This window comes from Chlamydotis macqueenii, chromosome 2, assembly GCF_036417535.1.
Source record: "Chlamydotis macqueenii isolate bChlMac1 chromosome 2, bChlMac1.mat, whole genome shotgun sequence".
Classification (NCBI taxonomy): domain Eukaryota; kingdom Metazoa; phylum Chordata; class Aves; order Otidiformes; family Otididae; genus Chlamydotis; species Chlamydotis macqueenii.
This window is the reverse complement of record NC_141557.1, coordinates 24,638,413-24,660,018: the sequence shown is the minus strand read 5'-3', so window position 1 is coordinate 24,660,018 and position 21,606 is coordinate 24,638,413. Positions and strand designations below refer to the sequence as shown.

At 40.2% G+C, this 21,606-nt stretch overlaps 2 protein-coding genes across 7 annotated transcripts in view; both read right to left on the bottom strand.

The window, feature by feature from the left end:
- Positions 1-1,333: 1,333 nt before the first annotated feature.
- Positions 1,334-6,122, bottom strand: GATAD1 (GATA zinc finger domain containing 1). Its single transcript, XM_086741588.1, has 5 exons — positions 5,837-6,122; positions 5,601-5,726; positions 4,977-5,036; positions 3,186-3,369; positions 1,334-2,449 (listed from the first exon to the last, which is right to left on the bottom strand). Exons 1-5 carry the CDS (start codon positions 6,029-6,031, stop codon positions 2,259-2,261), a joined length of 756 nt encoding a protein of 251 aa, XP_086597714.1. The 5' UTR covers positions 6,032-6,122; the 3' UTR covers positions 1,334-2,258.
- Positions 6,123-11,563: 5,441 nt separating this feature from the next.
- The window catches only part of ANKIB1 (ankyrin repeat and IBR domain containing 1), a 102,971-nt gene continuing 92,928 nt past the window's right edge, over positions 11,564-21,606 (bottom strand). Inside the window, exons 18-22 of one of the 6 annotated variants that reach the window (XM_086742300.1) lie at positions 18,371-18,464; positions 16,165-16,298; positions 15,068-15,814; positions 12,509-12,593; positions 11,564-11,695 (exon numbers count right to left, since the gene is read on the bottom strand). In XM_086742300.1, coding sequence (XP_086598426.1) covers positions 11,643-11,695; positions 12,509-12,593; positions 15,068-15,814; positions 16,165-16,298; positions 18,371-18,464 — 1,113 coding nt within the window. In that variant the 3' untranslated portion in view covers positions 11,564-11,642. Of the gene's footprint in view, positions 11,696-12,508; positions 12,594-12,619; positions 15,815-16,164; positions 16,299-18,370; positions 18,483-21,606 lie in introns of those variants that run through there. The other 5 variants (XM_086742299.1, XM_086742301.1, XM_086742302.1 and 2 more) reach the window with 5 other exon arrangements.

Genomic DNA, 21,606 nt, shown 5'->3' with positions numbered 1-21,606 from the left:
GGATTTGACAAGGAATGTAGCTGATCTTGAAAGTCAGCCCACAGAAGAGAAAATCTCCATGGATTACACTGAGGCAGCACAGGGACTGCACATATCCACGGTATGCTCGTCTTTCCTGTTATTTGGGTAACCACACAGCAAACCAAAAAACTTAGCAAAACCCCACTTTTAGCAAAATTCCACTTTTACCTAGAGGAAGGTACGTTACAGCTCATTCAGGCACACTGGCAAGGTGATTACAGGATGTAACTTCACGTTCTAGCCTTTGTACAGGTAAAAACATCGTCTTACGGAATTGCGGAAATCTGTATTGGAAAGGGGGTGGGCAGCTGAGAGTGTCGCAATGTACTGTGCTATCTGTAAAATATTTCACCTCGCTCATGAGACTGCCTCACCACAACCCTTACGGTCAGTCTTATTAATTAAGCAATTAAGTTGCATTTATTGCCCAAAAATACAGTGGTTAGTGATCCCAAGTGAAAACTTTGTGGACTGCAGAGAAAGGAGAGGAGGGACAACATTTAAGGGGAGGGAGTCACGCTGGTTATTGTAAATAATATCTTTTTTAAATTTTTTTTTTTTTTTTTTTTTACTTTCTTATGCTTGTTAATTTAATAAAGATAAATCAGCAAAAAATAAATCTAGAGGAAGCGAAAAGAGAGGAAGGTCAGGAGCGAGGTCACCTTGGGATTAATTACTACCACACACTGAACAGGGGCACACATCTCATGTATGTAGTAACTGAAGTTACTTAATTCCTCATTAACAGTATACTGCTAATTTCTGAGCATTCTGAACTATTGGCAGTATCCCTTAAATTTAGCACCTACTTCCTTAAGGTTGACTATTCTTCCTTGTCTTTGAAGAGGGCAAAACTGAGGTTGCAGACCGAAATACATCTTGTTCTTGCTGTCATGGGTTCCACTGTATTAAAAGTTGTCAGTACCTGAGACTTTCAAAATATATTACATCTTAAATCAAAGCTTTCCATAAAGTTAAAACGTAAGTCTAGCGCAACTTTCATAGACTTTCATACAATATGCTAAAGTTGATCTGGGGCTTCTGGGTGCTATGGTCTCACATGCCCAAAAACTAAAAAGCTGAAAACTAAATATAAGTCTAAATTTAAGGCTATTTACATCTTGTATCCTTCATAGGCAGCAGGAATCACTAACCCCAAGGAGTTCAGGCCATCTATGCACTTCTTACAGGGTTTTGAGCCGACTGGCTTCTAAACGTTTAGTGCAGGGAACTTTAACACTGGTATTTTAGTACGTGGCATTCTTCCAGCTCTGCTACTTAAATAAATATTTTCATTGGTGTACTGAGACTGTCAATATACAAAATTAGTCTTTATTTTCTTAGCAAATTTTTTTTCATTTGAATTGCTTGAGGATTTTTTAATTACCATCATTAATTCCAAAGACTGAAAAAACAATGTAAAATCCATTTTAAGAGATCAGGCTAACGCACACACAAATAGCAACAGTGTGAAATTCAAATCATACGTCAGTGTTGGCTTGCTCTGAAAATAAAGATGCATTTCTGCCAAGACGATGCCAGGACAGCAAAGCCCAATAACATTAGCTTTTAAATCTGCACCCGGCTTTCCAATAAATTTATCCCTTTATGTAAGCAAAGTTTAGCAGGAACCTACCTACACAGGCCCACATTTTAGATTCAGCTGAACAAAATTCCCTTAAAAGGTGACTGTTAAATAGAGCACCGCCTGGCAGATGATAGGTTGTCGTCTGAAGAGAAATGGAAGTAGATCACTCCTCTCCAGCGTACCAGAAAACTGTTAACTGCATCACTGACCAAGGCCAGGGTTTCTTTGAAGCTCGTCTTAAACTATTTAAGAAGTAAACAAGAACTGCAGTCACAGTTAACTAAACTGAACAAGTATAAAAACTGCTCGATGATTAAGAGTCTTTTAACTCCTTTTCTGGAAAATAAGTTAGAAAATAAGAACACTAAAGGCAACTTTCAGAAGTCAATTATTTGCTCATCAAAGATGACACGAAACTTGTGGTTTTGTCCCCAAATGAGCAATAATGTCTGAAGAACCGAGCACAGAAATGATGCATCAAATGGAGAGAAAACTTTCACTTTAAAGATCTGATATAATTTACAATAAATACCATAATCCAGAAAGTAAAATGAACATTTTATCGTTTTTTTTAAAAAACTTCCTGTATGAGGTTCACAGACCTGAGAATACATTCAAAATAACTCATCCAAAGTGTTCCTTTAAAAAATTATAAATTATTGGTAACAGTTTCTTTAATGGAGATTGCAGGAGTAGGTCCCACATGAGTCCATATATAGCCCTTCTCTGGTCTTGTAGGAACAGTCGGGAAGGGAGATGATCGAGATTTGAAATATTCTGAAGGTGCATGACAAACAAATTCTAAATATTCCATTTTCCTTGGGAGATCTTCTTCTGGTCCTAAGAAAAAAAAAAAAAATAATCTTCAAAGACAAAATTTAAAGACATAGAACTGGAGTATTCAGGACCTAAAAATATGCAACAATAGCCAACATCCCTTAGAGAATGCACCTTTCAATCAATGACTTTGCTGCCAAATTGTCCGCAGATACTGGTTGAGAAACTGCTATCTTTATTTTTGCTGGGCTGATCTTTTTTCTTTTTCCCTCCATTTGAAGCATTCTGTTACTTGAGTGAAGTACTTTCGTTAATGTATTTTAAACAGATACTATTTGTGGCCTGCCTATCAAAAGGACTTTTCTGAATTATTAATAATTTCATAATCAGTACCAGGACCCTCTCTATGCCAGTGCTTGCATGCGATGTATTTTAAGTAGCCAAGATGAAGATCAGCTAATTCAGGTCACTTTGAAAGAAACAGCTTGGACTGTTATACTAACCAGGTTTATACTGTAATAACTTTGATTCTATCTACGGAGTAATAATTTGATCCTTAAAGCTGCAAGACTATAATCGTGCCGGTGAGCACAAATACTTACGTAATCACACTCACTGCAGCATATTACATAGACGAGAAATTAAAAAGCTTATTAGAGTAAACTAGAGACTTACAGGATTAGGGTCTAAAACGCGGTAATTACATAAATGATTTCTCTAAATTAAAAAAAAAAATTACAACTCTGCATTAATCTAGGCACATGTATATAGTTGTATAAAATGAAGCTTTAGAGATTACCTATGATATAGGATGCTGGGTCAAAACAATCTTTGGGGCTGGCTTGCGTAGGAATGAGCCAGGTTAGTGCAGCACTCTTTTCACAGTATTGGTCCTGAATAAACCCACGGATCTGAGCGTAGTATGTTTTTCCATCCTGCTCATCAACCACTGAAACAACATCTCCAATTTGATAGTACACACCCTAGAAAACATACAAACGACAATTCAATGAAACAATGAAGCCTCACTCTGATTCTCGTTCATTAATATCCTATGCATCCGTATCTTAAATTATCTCAGATTATCCTGGTGTTGAAAGACAGCTTTAATTCAGCCACATGCAAAAGAACGGTGGTGTAAGATAGAGTGCAGTCATCAGTGCTTGTGCATGATGATCTAATCTCTAGGAGTCTGAGTTCAGTCCCAGAATTGCTTTTGAGACCAGGAGGCAATTCCACATGGTGTCTGTCTGCCAGATGTCTCAGAAGCAACCTGGCCTCCTCTGCCTTCAAAGACACAGCTCTCGTGGCTGCACCACACCCCCCTCTCCCAGGACTGCCAAGCCACCTGTCTGCAGAGTGGAGATGGTCTCATTCTGTCAGAAGCAAGACAGTGCAACACCACCTTCTAGAAAAAGCACCTGAAGTAATTTCCCTGTGCATGCAGGGAATGCAGCTTTCTGTGTATGAAGAAGTTTTCTCATTTGAATGCAAAGGAGTCCCAAAACACAAATCCACCTCCTGCCACCTTCATGAGGCTTCACAGCAAAGGCAACTCCCTGCATGTTACAACAACCGTGGCACCACACAAAGCAGTGCCTGCACTACCAATAACGTAGTTTGCCAGGCATCACCCAGGAGGGTTTTGTTTTTCAAATAGGTTTAAAAGACCTCAAAACCCCCCCAAAATCCCCTTCTCAACAACAGAGCAAAGTAGCAAAATAGAAACATTTTGCATAAAGAGATCAGGTTAAATGCAACTTTTGACATAATTCTTAGGACTTTCTGCAAAAAAAAAAACCCCAAAATAGAAAATGCATCAATTCTCTGCTGAACTAGTCAACAGCAAACAAAGATTCATCTGGGATGTGACACACAAAGCATTAGGCCTCTAGAGAGCATATGGAAGCTCAGTCTACCATTTCTTCTCTCGCTGTGCAGTCTCCCAGTGGCTATCCTGAACCTTTCTTTGGGAGAAAAGACATTTCGAATGGTTTGTTTGTACTACTGGGAAACAAAAGCAAATTTCAGAACTTCAAAACACTAACACCACAGCATGCTGGTAAAAATGCTCTCAAGCATGAACGTGAGAAGGCTGGCTTCTGCTTTCATTGCAACAGTCAGCACACCTTGTTCCCAGGGTGTCTGAGACTGCTCGCACCCAGCTCTGAATCGGCCGCCAGTTCAGATGTTAGGGTAGCGCAATCCATCCCTTCTACAGGCCTAAGGTAGGAAACATCACACAAATTTAAATAATCAGCTCTAGTCACTTTTGCTTGACCTCTGCACGGTGAAAGTTTAAAGTTTAAACACCTCAATTGCGAAAATGACTAAGGAAACCAGAGGCATCTTTTTCTTGAAAGAAAAAAAAAAATGGGGCAATGACAACTATGTAAACTACTGTTGTAAACGACTTTGCAAGACTTAATGGCAATGACACAGGACAGAGCAAAATCCTACACAACTGCCAGGCAAGGAAGAACAGCTTCTGTGAATACATCCCTGCTGCTTTCCCTGTCTGTGGTAACTTTTGAGATTGGAAACGGAAATGGCAAGATCCTTTTTGCAAACGAACTTGCATAAACCGTACCTTATAGAAGATTGATTCTGCTGTAATTATAGTGGATACAGACTCAGGAGCCTTGATGGGCTAAGGAAAGAACACAGAAATGGAAAATCAAAAGCGTTAAAACCAAACGTAACATAATTCCAGAGTTTTTTTTTCCTTTTAGACAACATGCTGATACACTGTTGTCTTAGAAAGTTAGTAAAAATGAGAAATCAGGTGCAAACATGTTAAACATTGGTTCTTTAAAACTGAAAACAATGAAGCTAACATTTCCATTCTGAGGATTTTAAGTGGGGAAGGAAGTACGGAATTCACACGAGTGGTTTCTGTTCACACAAATCTCCTTCCCTCCAGAAACGAGCCGGCAGGGCCGGACGCTGAGCGGGCCGGTGACAGAGGAACAATCCCGCCCTGGCACTGATCACACCCGCTTCCCGCCCCGGCTTCGGGCGGATTTTGCGACAGGAGCTGCAAAACGCCCAACACGGGCAAGGGGAGGCCGGCGGGGGCCCGTGGGCCCGCCGCGGGGACGCGCTGCCTCGGGGGGCGAGCCTGGGCTCCGGGCCTGCCCCGCCGCGCACACGGCGCTCTGCCGCCCCCCGCTCCCCATCCCGGCCGCAAAAAGCCACACTGGCACCACCTTACGTTTTTTAACTTAAAGATGTGCCGCCTGCCCTTCCCCTTCGTGGAAACCTTCTTCTCCGCGGCGGGCGCCGACTTGTACTTGGTGTTCCGCAGCCGCGCCGACCGCCGGTGGATCTCCTGCTTGCTCTAGAGGGGAAGTCACCGAATAAATACACGGAAGGGCGCTGTCCCGGGCGGGTACGGCCGGCCCGTCCCTGCCCGCCCCGCCGTGGCTCGCTCGGCCCCGGCGGGCTCACCTGCTTCCCGCCGCCGCCGCCTCCGCCGTTGCTGTGCTGGGCGGCGGCCGAGGTGGTGGCGAAGGCGGCGGGCCCGGGCGGCGCGGAGCGGGCCGTGCAGTTGTTACACAGAATCTCGCCCTGCCCGCCCTTCTTCCACATGGAGGAGGAGGTGCTGCGGCACACGCTGCAGGTGGGCTTCAGCCCCAGCGGCATCCTGCGGCCGGCGGCGGGGCCCGCGGCCCCTGGCAGCGAGACGCGGCGGAGAGCGCGGCGCCAACACCGGCCCCGGCGCCGGCCCCTTCCCGCCGGCGGCGGATGTCGCTGTGCTGCGGCGCGGCGGGAGGAGCGGGGCGGCCCGCCCTGCCCTCTGCTGGCTGCGGGACCGCCGCGGGGGCCCGCATCGCCTGGCCTCAGCGCCCGCCGTGCCGAGCCCCGCGGGGCCCGCCGCGCTTGGGCCCCCGCACAGGCGGGCGGCTGCGGCCCGGCCCGGCCCCGCCGGCGGGTTGGGGCCTCGGCTCGGCGGGGAGGCTTCGAGGGCAGAGCGGAGCCCCGTGGGTCCCCGTCCTGGCAGCGTACCTGTTTGCCTCAGGTATGGCAGAGAGCGAGTGTTGGCTCTCGGACCCCGAAGAGGGAGTCCCTGTTCCCAGCAGGGCCCATCTCTTGCCTCGGCAACGTGACAAGAGAGCAGCGGCCTTGCCATCCCCGCAAGCGCCAGCGGCAGTCAAGGGGGAGACCCGGTGGGTGTAGCACAGCACAGAAGCTGCCACTGGTACCCGCTCTGCTCCTGTTGCAGGAGGATGCTGGATTTCATCATTCAACGGTGTACAACTGTCATCCTTCCTACTCGCCAGAAAATCCGAGGACAAGGGATGCACTCAAATAGTCCTTCTCATTCAGGAGAACCGTGACTGTGAACCTTACTCTCAATCTACGCCAGCTTTGATCTTCATTAAGCCAACAGCCCCTTTTGCAAGAACCCTCAGTCGCATATCAAATAATTCAAAAGGCTAAGGAATGAACGCGTGTCTTTGTGAAGCTTTGCCAGCTAAACGCAGGAAGCATGGATCTAGCAGTGGTTCCTCACCCTGATGCAACTTACATGGCAGCAAGTTATCCCTTACAGCTGTTTCTCCAGTATGATGTTAAGAAAGAAATGCCCACTCACACACAAAGATTTACAGCCTCTTCATTTCCATACTTGGCTGTTATCCTTCATCCTTACATTTTATTTAAACCTTTGGTGCAAATTAAGTTGATATATTTTTGTCTTGTTCTCAGTGGACAGAAAGAACAAATAATTTTCTTCTTTAATAAGATTTTTTTACGTAGAGGAAAATGATCCTGTTAAAATCAGATTATAATTTTATGTAAAAGAGAGGCTATTTAATTCAATGGTATTACGGTAGGCATTGCAAAATTAATAGCCATAATTTTCAGGGATCTGCTTACTTGCATGCAGTGCGAGTGCAGTGGCTGGAGGACACAGTTCCCAGTCGTTGCTTTCCTTGTAGCTTGCCTGGGTTGGTACTGACCCACAGGCAGCTACGCTTAACCTCTTGCTCTCCTCTCTTTCACACGAGCTTTGACTTTCTTGTCTCAGGTGCCAAATTTATTTTTACATTTTGATTTAAATCCTGTTTCACCTTCATCTCTTTTTAAACTGTTCATAGCTCTTGTGTTGTTATTATTTTTCTCTGCTTCTTTAATCCATCCCTCTGTAGTTTTATGTGATTATCTGGCAGATCAGTGATCTCACAGAGACCTTTACACTCTTACCACTACTCATCTTGCAGCTTCTGCCTGCTTTCCTTCCCACTGCCCTCACAAGTTCTCCACTGCTGGGGCCCTCTCAGTGCTGTCACGTTGGCATATCATCACTGGTCTGTGTAGAAATCGGGTAGAAATGAGTGATGGTGGTACTTTCTGCCCAGGTAAGTACCTAATAATTTGTGAGGGTTTTTATCCTGTAAATTTGATAAGATAGTGTTAATGAGTAACAAGCTGTTCTGGTTTTGTTAAGTGAGGGGAGGCCTAAGCTGGTAGCTTCTGTAGGAAACTGCTAGAAGTCGCTCCCCTTTGTTCAGTGGACTCGGCCAGGCCTAGGGCGGACCAAGGCTGAGCCAATTGGTAGCCGAATGTCCCCTAATAACGCCTTTGCGCTAACGTATTTAAGAAGGGGAAAACAGAGAAAAAATGGGAAGATGTGAAGCAGCTGAGCGGGGGCAGAGAGGGGGAGGCGCGAGCCTCATGGGCCTTGCAGGCCTCACCCTCCCAACTCGGCCCAGCCTGGCTGCAAGAAGTGGAGAGGAGATGAGAAGTGAATAAGATGTAAAAAGGATCCTGAGAGGCGTCTGCCAGCCTGTTGTGAGGAACGGCTGCAGACGCCAAGGTCAGTGGAGAAGGAGGGGGAGGAGTAATGCGCCTCCTGGCCAAGATTCCCCTGCAGCCTGTGGGAACGACCATGGTGGAGCAGGTTGTCCCCCTGCAGCCCATGGAGGTCCACAGAGGGGCAGAGATCCACCTGCAGCCCATGGAGGACCCCATGCAGGGGCAGGTGGAGGCCTGAAGGAGGCTGTGGCCTGTGGAGGGCCCGCTGGGACAGCTGTTCTAGAGGGACTGCACCCCGTGGAAGAGATGACCCACGCCGGAGCAGTTTCACGAAGGACTGTGGCCCGTGGGAGGGACCCCACGCTGGAGCAGAGGAGGAATGCGAGGAGTTCTTCCCCCAACGATGATACAGCGGCATAAAACAACGTGTGATGAACTGACCGCAATCCCCATTCCCTCTTCCCCCCTGTGCCGCTTGGCGGGGAAGGTAGTAGAGATAATGTTAAGCTCGGGAAGAGGGAGGGGTGGAGGGAGGTTATCTTGCTCTCTGTCTCAGTATCCTGTTAGTTTTAGTAATAAATGAATAGTTTTCCCCAAGTCGAGTCTGTTTTGCCCGTAACAGTAACTTTAAGGATTTCTCCCTGTCCTTATCTCAAACCTTGAGCTGTTTTTCTTATATCATCTCCCCCTGTTCTCTTGGAGGGTGGGGGGAGTGAGAGAGAGACTGCGTAGTCTGGTCCCAGTCGGGGCTGAACTACGACACCAGCTTATCTGGAAATAGTTGGGTTTTTTCAACTCCAGTTTTACTGTAGCCTTTTTACCATCTTCCCCACTCCTGGCTTCTTCTCTAAAACAATGCTGCAGAGTCTTTTCCTCTTCTGCCACAAATGTAGGATGCATCTGTTTTACATATGTCTGTATATTCTAATTAAACATGCTACTGTATATTGTCCTGATAACTTCTCCATTGTGATTTTTTCCTTCTGCTTTTAAATAATAACTTGAATTTTAAAAATGCTCAAGATTTATGAAACCTAATCTGAGGAGATAATTTCAGCTAATTTAGTGGCTTTCAGCCAACCATATTCATGTAATGTTGGCAGAAAAGAGTTTTAATTCAGTATTTCTTGACACACTGTGGCTTCGTTAATGGCTGTCATTTAAATGCAACCTTAGTAAACGACACTTTGGGATTACAGTGCACTTAGTATGATTGTTCTGTTGGCTTTGTGAAAGGCCACTACAGTTACCATGACGGAGAGGCAGCGATTGCTGTCAGTCCCATTTGATCACTCCCTACCTTGCTGGACAGGTAACAAAGGGCAGCGGTTAAGATATTTTGTCAAAAATTTTATCAGCGAGACTTTTATTCTAGTTACACGCAATAAAATTAGCATGGGTTAACTTTTTTGTTACTTGATACTTAACTCTTTATATATATATAGCTGAAATATTCAGATTTGAGAGTTGCTGAATACTCGGGGGTTATGGGTTGCAGGGGACAGGGGCTCTGTTAGCGAACTTCAACCTTTGTCTGCTTTGTTATTACAATGTAGAACTACACTCATCCTTATTTGAGTTCACTGATGTTTCTTCACAGATGAAACTGGGCTGCTGTGCTGTGTTGATATAGCAGAAGCCCTGTACTCAAGCAAAACTTAGAAGGGCTGACAGGCACGAGAACAGCACTGTAATAGGAAAGGATAAGAGGATGTATTTTCTTTACATAACAAATTGCTGTTATGTTTCAGTGTAAAGATTTCCAATGTGAGTCTACAGAGCAGAATAAGATCATTTATGAAAAATGTTTGGTTTGTTTTTTTTTTTTTAACAGTAGTTACAAATGGGTTATGTCCTGTATTTTGATGGTCTATTCAAAGTGCATCTCTGGTGTTATCTCACCCACGTACCTAGTTTAAATCTCTAACACTATTTTGGAGAAGATCTGGAGCAGAAAGTGCACAAATCCATCAAGACTGGCTGTGTATCAAGAGGAAGTTACTTTGTCTACATATCTTGCATATCTCCTTGTATCACGAATAAACATTATATACACTGTAAAGGTCTACATCCTAATGTTTCTTTCTGTGCCATGTATATTGTGCTCACTTTGTACAAATAGAGCAAGCGTGGTTTTTACTTAGACCATCAAAGAGTCTACCAATTTCTTCTGCCTTCCAGGACATAATGAATCTCAAATCATGGAGAACGGAGTTGGATGGCTAAATTACAGCCAAGCAGAATTTGGACTGCTGTGCTCAATAACGGTGTTTGTATATGCTCCAAAAAACAGAACCGGAATTTTAAGTAAGTGCCTGCTGTTGAATTACATGGAAAGATATAATGGTCAGGAGGAGAGCCTCAAACTCCTGATGCTTGAACAGAAAATAGAGATGACCAATTTTAAAATATGATTTTTTTTTTTGAATTGCAGAATGTAAACATTTCTGCTATAACATGTATAAATTCTAGTATTGTTTGCAATTGCGTTAGTGAATCTTGACTGGCTAATTAATATGACATTGCTGTTTGTTTGCATACCTGAAGGTGATGATGTTGGCTACATGGACTTCCATGCTAAAAAATGTGGACAGCAAGACTGACTGTAGCATTTGCAGAGTAAAAATGCTAGCACTCGAGTAAGACCTTTTTTTCAAATATATTACTATAAATACAATTGATATGATAATTAGAGCAGAAGGTGCAGTGGCCAAAACAGAACTGATGAATAATTTGAATAGTTATATTCTCTATTGCTCATAGAAAACCACCTGGGTTCATAACCTGCTAAGCACTCCTTAAAACCACTGATGTAAAGGCAAATCATTCTTATGTAGTGAACTCCAAGAGTAAAAGCTCCAAGATGAAATCCCTCATCTTTTTTTCCAGTATCTTGTGGTGGATTTGACACTTAGGCTTGGATGAAAATAGCACTATAATCTGAATCCTTAAGACTATATATTTGCAGTACTGAATATTTATCTGCATATATTAAATATTTTCTTGCTTATATTCCATTTATCTGGATAGTCATGCAAATGACCTTCTCAAGTTCATATTTCACTGCAGAAAGGATTTCTGTAAAGATCAAGACCTGCATAATTTTAAAATAACACCATCCCATTAACAATTAGCTTTAACATATTATTGGTGAGATGTGACCTATGAAGAGCTGAGGAAAAAAGGGCTTTGCAGTTAAGTTAGGAAACATTTTTTCTTTACTCCATTATTCTTAGTAATTTTTTATGAACTACTTACATTGTTTTATGTGGTTATATATTTGGAGAATAGTATAAATTCTATACTTGCCTATTTTTGAAGTGGAATGAAAGCATATCATTGCAGAAAGTCAAGCCTTCATTCATTTATTTGCCCTCATACAAAGGCCAACAGCAAACAGTTTTGTGCAGTATTTAAGGGGGTCCGTCTCCTCCTTTTGATGCACATCTTGTGCTTTACTCTTCAGTCAAAAGGACAAGATGGTAAAAAATGAGACTCAGTGTTGCATCATCACTGGCTTCTCCACATCTTTCACATTTCCATATCTGGCTGATGTACAGAAGAATAAGGACAATGATCAGTACATTATCTGAGTAGATTGTCTAGACAATTTTTAGTAAAGAAACTATCATTATATTAATGTTTGGTTTCCATTCTTACCAGCCTCCGTGAGTATTACAGTGAGATGCCTCGTGTGCTGGGAGAGAGGAAGAGGATGAGGAGAAGGTAACAGTGAAGTGATAAAGAGATGTCTGAAACTGGGCTGTGGGGGTGTCTGATTTTGAAGCATATTGTTGTGATTTTAAACACTTCAGAAAGTATGTTTTAAATCTGTGAATCTATCATATAGATAGCTGCCATAAAACCAAAAATCTCTCTTGCGATACTCCCAGTCTTAGTTAAAACTCATACTTGCTAATTGCAGCATATGCAGTGACAGCACAGCAGCAGGTGATGGAAAGTGCCTTGCAGTGACTAATCCAACTTTGTGTATTAGATTTTAGAAGCTCTCCAGTATCTTGGCATGCTTGTTGGAGGAAGCTAATTAAATTACTGTAACAACGAACAGAACAGTTTAGTGCCTGTTAACGTAACAGAGGCAGTCTGGAATTTCCTGGTAACAATGGAGACTGGATATTAAGTGGCACTTCAGTAACACTAATTAACAGGGTCTTCCTCAAAAATTATTCCCCCTACTCTCTTTAGTGCCACTATTTGTAATGACAAGGCATTACTCTTTACAAAAAACAAGTACAAAATAAGGCTGTAGCAATTGAGACTAAATTGTCTATTTTAGATTTTGTTTTCAAAGCTTAATGAATATAGGTACCTTATATTTACAAATCAAAACGTTCAACTTACTATATGCTCCCCAGCTAATCTGGCACAGGACTGAACATATCCTAAAAATGTCTGTCATCGGTCTTAAGAATCTGGTACTGTAAGTCTAAGATGTAATGAAACAGAATGGAATTAGTTTAAGTAATAAATGTTTAATCAAAGAATTTTACATATTATTAACAGCATTCATTTGGCCAAACATCTACATGGTTGTAGTATCCTACTTGTATATAAAGTGGGAATGTATCAAGTATAGACTATGAAAGTGCAAATAACAATTCAAGGTTAGAGTAATTTTTTTACATTATAAAATTAACAGGTTTACAAAATAGTCTTGCCAAACTTTATTTTCGAATTGTAAAGTCAATGACTATGGTGTTAAAATAAGTACCAAGAAAATACAAATTTAATAGGCTAATTTCATGCTCATAAGAATAACACGGAAACAATGGATATACTGCACAACCTAACCAAATTACAAAAAACCAGAACCCACAAACTCCACTATCTTCACAGAGAGCACTCTTACATATCTTACTGCAACTTTGCAAGACATCTCAATGCGATACACAATCTTTTTGTGAGAATCTTTCTATTCAGAAATTGCAATCCAAGGAAGCTAGGTGAGCTAAACAACTTTCAGACCATGATGATAGTTCATGAAGAACCGTTTTAGTTGAAGGATTTTATACCACAGAACAATTTAAAATGGGTATTTTTCAAAGATGTCCAAAGGTTCAGGATTATGTCAGGAGTCGGGTGGCTAGAGGAAAAGTTGGAAAATGGTTTGAGACTACTCTATTCCCTTCTCTCTAAAGATGCTTGCAAAGTGAACAAGTTTTTAATGGGGTAAGGGTAAAATATTCTTATTTAATTTTTTACTAATATGAACCCTGTGACTGCAAGGTTCAAAAGCTGGATTTGCATGAATTAGTTACCAAAACACTCACTTGAACTCACAGTAGTCAATACATAAACTTTGCTATCATGACACTTGCCTATACACACTCAGTAGTAATAAACTTTTATATCATATCAACAAATCTCTGGTAACAGTTAAGCAAAACTTAAAATGGAGTGTACATAATTTGCTTGTGTTATGACAAGTTTTGATTATATGTAATTAAAACAGCCATTTCAACAACTTACTCTAGTTGTAATTACATACTGTACCATTGTATCTCACTAACTGTAGATTGATGCTTTTAAGCAAATCTAAAACCAGTATTTTTTTTTCCACGGTACAACAACTAGGAAAAGGATTTTTTGTGGGTTTTTTATTTTTTATTTTTTTTTACATTAAACAGTAATCACACAGCAAATGGATATTGTGCAATTGAACAAATACCTAGCAGTGTTTTGTTTATGCAAAAACACTGACTGAACATTTAGTTATTTACTGTAAAGGCAAGGCCATGGGTGGTTTTATGGAGGTCTTTGCAATTAATAGCATAGTTACTCCAGAACAGACACTGAATTGGAATTACTTGTTTAACTGTGGCAACTATCCAGTCGGGTTAGGCAAAGGCACCATAACATGTTGAGCAGAATGTGTTATCTGAACTTTAATTGTGGGACTGGCTAATATATGAAAATTCTGTACTCCTACATTTTTATAAAATGTTATCATTAAAAGTAATTGCACTATTAGTGCATAGAATGCTTTGTAGAATTATGAAAACAAAGAACTATGATTGCACTTCCATTAAAGTGTCTCTTAAAATACAGCATAGCTGTTGCTAACTCACTGTATTTTAATATTTAAAATAACTGTTTAACAGCAGCATTAGGTTTTATTAACTTAAGATACAGGCTACATTTAACTAAATGCAGTCACCATGGCAACACATGCCAGTTAAATTTAGAGAAGCAATGCTACCCAGTGGTTTCTTTCACTGCTAAGAATTGTGGGATTAGTTTGATAGAGTAACACTGCACTGTTTTGTTAGGCTACTGCCAGCTAACTATTCACAGTTTGGCACATCTGGACTGTAAATAGACATGAAAAAATCTTTGATTTTAGTGGGAAATAATATCCCCTAAAACTTGTTCCTGGAGCAGTACTAAAGAGAAGCATTAAATACCTCCGTTCACACTGCTAACAAAAATGAAAAACGGGTAAGGAAAAGTTATGGAAAACAAAACCAAAATGCAAATGAATTGCTAAATGTTATTCTGGTGAAAGAATGAGTTCTAAAAAATGGAATAAACTATTTCTTAGGAAAACCAACCAAAATAATCAGTGTAAGCCTTTAATCTGTACTTTCAAGTTAAGGATCATCAACCTAAGGCTAAACAGATGCTGCATTGTATTAGGAATGTGGAGTACAACCTACTTATTCCTTTTTCTTGAGAGCGAAAAGGCAAGTACTACCTAATTAAATGCAAAGGATATTCCTTGAAAGGTTCACATTATTATAAAGAACTACAATTCAAGAGAACTCCTAAATATCCGTTGTTACATCAGTGGTTACAACTGAGCTGTAATTATGTGGATCAAAGCCTCCATAATGCTTACTCCACATACTGTACCATCTGTCACCGCCATTCTTTTACTCCAGATTTAGTTTTTATTCATACCAGATGCACACGTTCAATCCATTCACTTGAGGTCTGAGGAGTCTGACTTGAAGTATCTCCTGAAGCATCCAGGGTGCTTGTCACCTCCCTGTAATTATCACCACTTTGTGATGCCATTTCACCTGGAATAATGTTTTCTTCAGAAGTGCTTTCCTCTGTTTGGGTTCCTCTGCCTTCATTTTTGAGTGCATCCTCAAATAGTGCATGCTCTTCCTGAGGCTCCAGCCCTGTGTCTCTAAGATGCGGTTGCCCTGCTGACCCATCTTCAGTACTGGGTTGCTGTGAATCCTCATCTGTTTCTGTACTTGTTGAGGGGATCAGAGCAATACTCTGTGGGTTCATGTCATGAAACCAGGCCATAATATTTCCAAGTAGATTTTCACTGGTATTGGGATCCTGACTGCTGGAATCAGCGTCACTAGATGTTGAGTATAATCCACTCCTTGTATCGCTGCAGGGGTGTGAATGAAGACGATCAGCTGAAAAGGGATCATTGCCTGCACCTAGTCTCATCAGGCTGTCACCAAGTTCTAACAGCTCAGAGCTGCTCAAAGCACCTCTTGGATTATCTATACTTATGGGAGCAGAGTCCAATCTTGTAGGCAAAGAGGTCCCTATTGCTCCTAAAGATGCCTCGTTATTTAGGAAGTCTCTTGTTTCTTCGTCTATGGCCAAGCCAGATTCTTGTAATGATAACTGAATAGCTAGCAGGATGTTTGGGTCGTCTTCATCCAGAGAACTCAGAGCCTGTGGAAATACATAAGGTTGCTTTCAGAATAAAACTTTCATCTTGTACATATTTTGGATTAAAAGTAATTTGGGCTCAAATCTGAAATTCATTCGTTATTCTTACATGTCACTTATCAGAATCAATTTTTACTGACACAGTTGACAGCAGAATTTAAAAGGAGACTGTTGTTACATTAGTGATTGTTTAGCAATTCTTACTGGTGTGACTGTATTATTTGTTGTCCTAGATCCTCCCCTTTTTCACTGAAGAATTAAGAAAAATTGCAGAGAGACAAAATGACACAGAAAAGCAGAACAGTGGAAAGCAAGCAAAGCAGAGAGAATGGAAAAGAGATTAGGGGAGATACCTGAAGAGAATCCTGGTTTTCAGAGTGACTGACAGGGGTATAGTCATGGAGCGAAGAGCTGTGCAGAATACCCATAGAAGCTGAACTCACCATGGAGGTGCCATGTCTTCTACTACTGCCACCTTCCTGAGTGTCTGTTTGGGCAATTGAAACAAAAATGGTTGAAGAACCAGTGAGGAAGCCTTCTCCGCTATTTACTTACAAAATCTCTTCCTTCGTTTTGGATTCCAGCTGTGTAATTTTACTCCTTTACTCACTCTGAATGAAATAATCCAAAACACTCCTTCCACACCAACTCTTACACAGTGGCAAAACACCAGCCCCACTGTTTTAGGAGTGACTGCCTGGTTAATTTGTACCCTTCTGCTCTCAATACTCTTTTTTTCCTTCTCTTTGAAAGGATGAGGTATGCCATCAGGAGCATAAGCCTGTGGCAGGAGGGGCAAAGCGCTTCTGAGGCACATACATGATTTATGGGAAGTCTTGAAAAATACTGCACATGGACACAATACAGGATGCATTCACAGGTGGATTACAATCAAAGTTTTATCATTTCTTTGTTCTTTCAAAGACAACAACTCAGCTGTAATGTTAATGTTACATTAATTTTTACTATAACATTGCAGCAAAATTAAGAGTAGAGTCGTTAGTTTATACCTCAGCAATCACTAACTGCTGGAATCAGCATCACTAGATGTTGAGTATAACATCTTGTCTTAAAAACAGCCAACAAAAAACCAGAAGTAAAATGCTGTTTCCAGAAAAACTGCTCTGTAATAAAAATAAATGTAAGTCTCTTGACTTTGGAAAATAGAATTTTCATTTCAAAAGTCAAAATGAAATTAGGTGAGACATACTAATTCTCTCTTGCATGCTTTAACAGTATAGACTGGTCATTACTACAATATCCAAGCGTTACAGTCAAATTCTAGTTCTCAAACTAACAAGATGGTTTTGCATTTTACTTCTAATAGGGAAGGACCAAAGCTCACCAAAGTTCTTTTTATTGTTTCTAAAATAAAGAATGCTTTTGTTTAGTTCTTCTCAGTAAAGGATTTCTCCTTTTGTTTTTAAAGGACAAGCTATGTATAGGATTTGAGTTCATGAGACACAGAGATGAGAGTTTGTGCAGCATGGCTTAGAGACCGAGCACACAACTGGCAGCTCTGAAGAAAAAGTGTCACAGTATGATTTGGATTCAAGCTATTTTTGTACCTTTGCAAAAGCTCCTGGCAGAACGGAGACAGCCCAGACAGCCAAGTTACAGTGACCTTAAGCGACTGCGCTACCAGCCATAGCACTGCTTAGAAGAGCAGCGTGCTGGAAGTCGTAGCCTATGCCAACTTGTTTCCTGGCTGCCTTTGCCAATAAAGGAGTTTCTGAGCAGGATTTTGGAATACAGCCTTGTGACTATCTTCCAGCAGGCCTGTAGCAGGGGAACACTCTTCTACACTCTTTTAGCACAACTTTTAATCGGCATAAAAGAGCTGGTACATAGATAAGACTGTCATATGAAGTATGTGCTCTTCAAAATTTCTTCAGAAAAGCAAACCTGTTCTAAATAGCTGAGAAGTCATTAGTGGGAAGATCCATGCACTTTTCTTTAAATAGAGGAGCAGCCACAATGAAGTCAGCAACACTTCATAGAATCATAAGGGACCTCAAGGATCATCTGGTCCAACCTTTCTTGGCAAAAGCACAGGTCTAGATAAGACGGCCCAGCTCCCTGTCCAGCTGAATCTTAAAAGTGTCCAGTGTTGGGGAATCCACCACTTCCCTGGGGAAATTATTCCAATGATTGACTCTTCTCATTGTGAAAAATTTTCCTTCAGTGTCCAATTGGAATCTTCCTGGGAGTAAGTTGTACCCCTCACCCCTCATCTTTTCTATGTGATTCCTTGTAAAAAGGGAGTCTTGATCTTTTCTGTAGCCACCCTTTAAATATTGGAACATGGTGATAAGGTCTCCCCTAAACCTTCTTTTCTCAAGGCTGAACAAACTCAGTTCTCTCAGCCTTGAGAAAAGAAGGCTTAAGGGAGATCACATACAAAACCGCAAAAATAAGCCTTTATGTTGTATCCTGGAAAATACAGCAATATATTTAAAACTTCTTTAAAGTGCATCCACAGAAGAACAAACACTGTGGTCCCTACTAGCACCTTCTGAAGTAGGAAGAGAGAAAAAACAGCCCCAGGCACAAACATACCTAATGTACTCTCACTGGGGTCATCAGGATCTGGAGTATTACTCAGCAGACTGTGCATGTCTCCACGTCGACGCTGTCTATGCCTCCTCCGATACTGAAATTCAGCATATTCCTGCATAAACCAAAGGTTACAAAATACAGGGCAGCATGCAGTAATATTTTTCTGAGGTAACAAGCACCACATTTTTATAAAAAATGTGTGATTTTATAGGTTTATTATAAAATCATCTGTTTTCAGAAAAATAAATTGCAAGTTCTATCATGCAATGCTTAAAATAAATAATAATAAAAAACCCAAGGTAATCCTAAATCTGTAAAATAATGAATTAGCAAAGAAATATACTTGATGTATTATTGACATTTTAATACTTGCAATCTCCCTTTTTAAAGAATTCTAAGTACACATTTTTTGTTTAAAAGCTTTGATGCCAAATTTTATATACACACGTATTGACACATTTTTTAATAAATATATATGTAGTGATTTTAGAACATAAAAACAATTAATCTGAATTAGACCAATAGACTATCTCAGGGCCCCTGTTGCCAGCAATGGCCAGTAGAAAATAACCTTTGGAAGACTAGCGAAAGCTGGCAGACATACACTGGGACTTGTTATACTTTTCCCAGCCTCTAGGACACTATGGCTCAGGAACTTCTTCAGCCACAGCTGATACTCTTCTACTGAACAGTCTTTGATGGATTTTTATTTCATGAATTTAAAATCTCCTCTATTTTTACCTAACTTGAGCTGCTGCTAAGCCATACCATATGGCTTTGAACTCCTGCAGCCCATAATTTCTCATGTTGTGTGTATTTACCAAAGACAGTTTGTATAACATTTATGGAAAAGAGTCAGTTTTGGCCACATCAAGCTAACATCGCGAGGGTTAATTATCTTAATATTTGGAAAGAAATGTTTTGATTTCTATACCTTTCCTAATATTAAGAGACTAATTTTATGCCTGAAGGCAAATTTCCAGATATGCTTTCCAGATAGTACAGCTGACACTGAAGCTGACTGTGTAGGTAAGACGTCTTGCAAGATCTCCTGTTAATCTGAGTTTCTCATTTACAGAAGGCAATAAAAATATACACACAGGTATTAACTCTTCTCTTCTGAAAATAATATTGCTGTTTTCTTCCCTATGCCTCCAGCTGGGAAATCTGTAATCCAAAGGCTTCATTTGGCCAAATGACTTGGGAAAGATAACAGCACCATTAGCTTTTCTTTCTTATATAACTTTTCATCCTAGAATATCTCAACATCTGAAGTGTCTAAAATTTAAATCCAGAAGTGTTATTTCTCTTAACACAATGACCTTATTAATTTTGACAGTATTATGATGGTGTGTTTATTTTCCATGAAGTGTTTCAGATCAAGTTCTTATGCATAATGACATACGCAATCCAAAAATAATAGTCACAAAATGATCAGTGCGGGCAGACTTTTATCTATGTAAGAAGATCCATGAAAACTGTAAGAGCATAAAAATAGCTGTACTGGAGCAGACAAAAGGTATATTTAGCCCAATATTCTGTCTTCAACAGTGGTTAGTAGTAGATGCTTGTTAGCCCATGGAACAGCATAAAAAACAGGGCACACACGAAGTGATTCTTCTCTAAAATATTCTTCAAGCTCAAGGGAGCTCAGGGATTTCCTAAATGGTAGGCAGGACCCGAAACAAAATAAAGTCTTGATATGAAATAATTTAACTGCATTATTTTTAAAATATAGAATTATGTAACTATGAATTGGATAAGGAATAATGAGAAGTGATTACTGACTACTAAAATTTATTAGTCATATTAGATCTTCTCTCTTATCTGTTTGCAATAAAATAATAGATTCTACTGATAGCCGTTTCACTTTTGTCACTTTTTAACCATTAGAAAGATATCTTGATTACTACTGATAAAATTTTATTTCTGATTACTTGCAACAATTTTATACATATGAACGAGAGGAGTTTTAACTTTATTGGGTAGGAACATCATGGTTTCACACAATGGTCTACAACAAGCAGCATTCCTTGCTAAAACGAGTAAGATTTTGTTTTCTGTAACAATCTCTAACAGACATTCTACTACTTGTCAGTAAAAAGTAAAAAAATTTTGTAGTGAAATTCACTAAAATAAATGAAGATGACTATTATTAGTTCTACAAAATTCCTTTAGCATAGGTGGTTGCAAGTATCCTTGATGGCTACGTAGCAAAGAAACCAACTTGCATCATACAGTGCCACATCTAGGCAAATCACAAAAACTCATAAGCAATCATCTAAGCACGACTGCAATGGCACCTACTGCTAAATAGCTTAACAACATATTTCTTGTCAACTTCTTCTCATAACCAGTTTCACTGATGATACAGTAATGACACAATGAGTTTGATATTATCAAATGTGGAATTATTTAAAAAGAAAAGGACTAGAGGAACTAGATAGGAGAAGCAAGTTGATCTTTTGTAGAGAAGCAAGCTATTTTCTCACCAGCATGATGCTCACCAACAATAGCAAAGGAAATATATAGAAAAAATACATGGGAGTTTTCCAGGATGCTTTAAAATTACTAGCTAGAAAGAAAACAGCATCAAGGAAATGCTGAAATGAAGTTTCCTTCCTAACGGAATGCTTTAATCTAATGTTCTCAAAATACCAAATAAAAATCAAGATGATAAAGGAAAGCTTTATAGGAAGCTTCTCACATTTCAGTGCCGAGTCTTGAACATTATTTACTCTTTCCCACATATAGACAGTGGAATATCCACTTTAAAAATTTTAATTTTCATTCTTGGTTAAGTAGCAGAAGTTCATTTAAGTATGCAATTTCCATCCTGCTTCAATACATAAAAAGAAATGTTTCAAATGGCTAGCAATACTTAGGTGTATGACTGTATATTTTTGTTGGATTGTTACAGAAGGATGGAAATTTCTGAAGACTTTTTGTCAAATTCTGCTGAACTGATGTTGCATTCAAGTTATCTACACAATTTCATATATTTATTACTTGAAGGTTCCCTAGCACATTAAGACACCAGTTTATATACAATTTTAAAACTGGTTATGTACTGGGAAAATGATGGATACAACACAGCTTGTCTAATGCCACCTTAAATAGCCACAGCCATGGCAGAGGCATTGTTTAGAGTAATTGCAAAATTAGCTATGCATATATTTCCTTCTATTGTGAAAGAAATAAAATGGTAAGCTTAAACCAATTTGAAATGCTTTGAA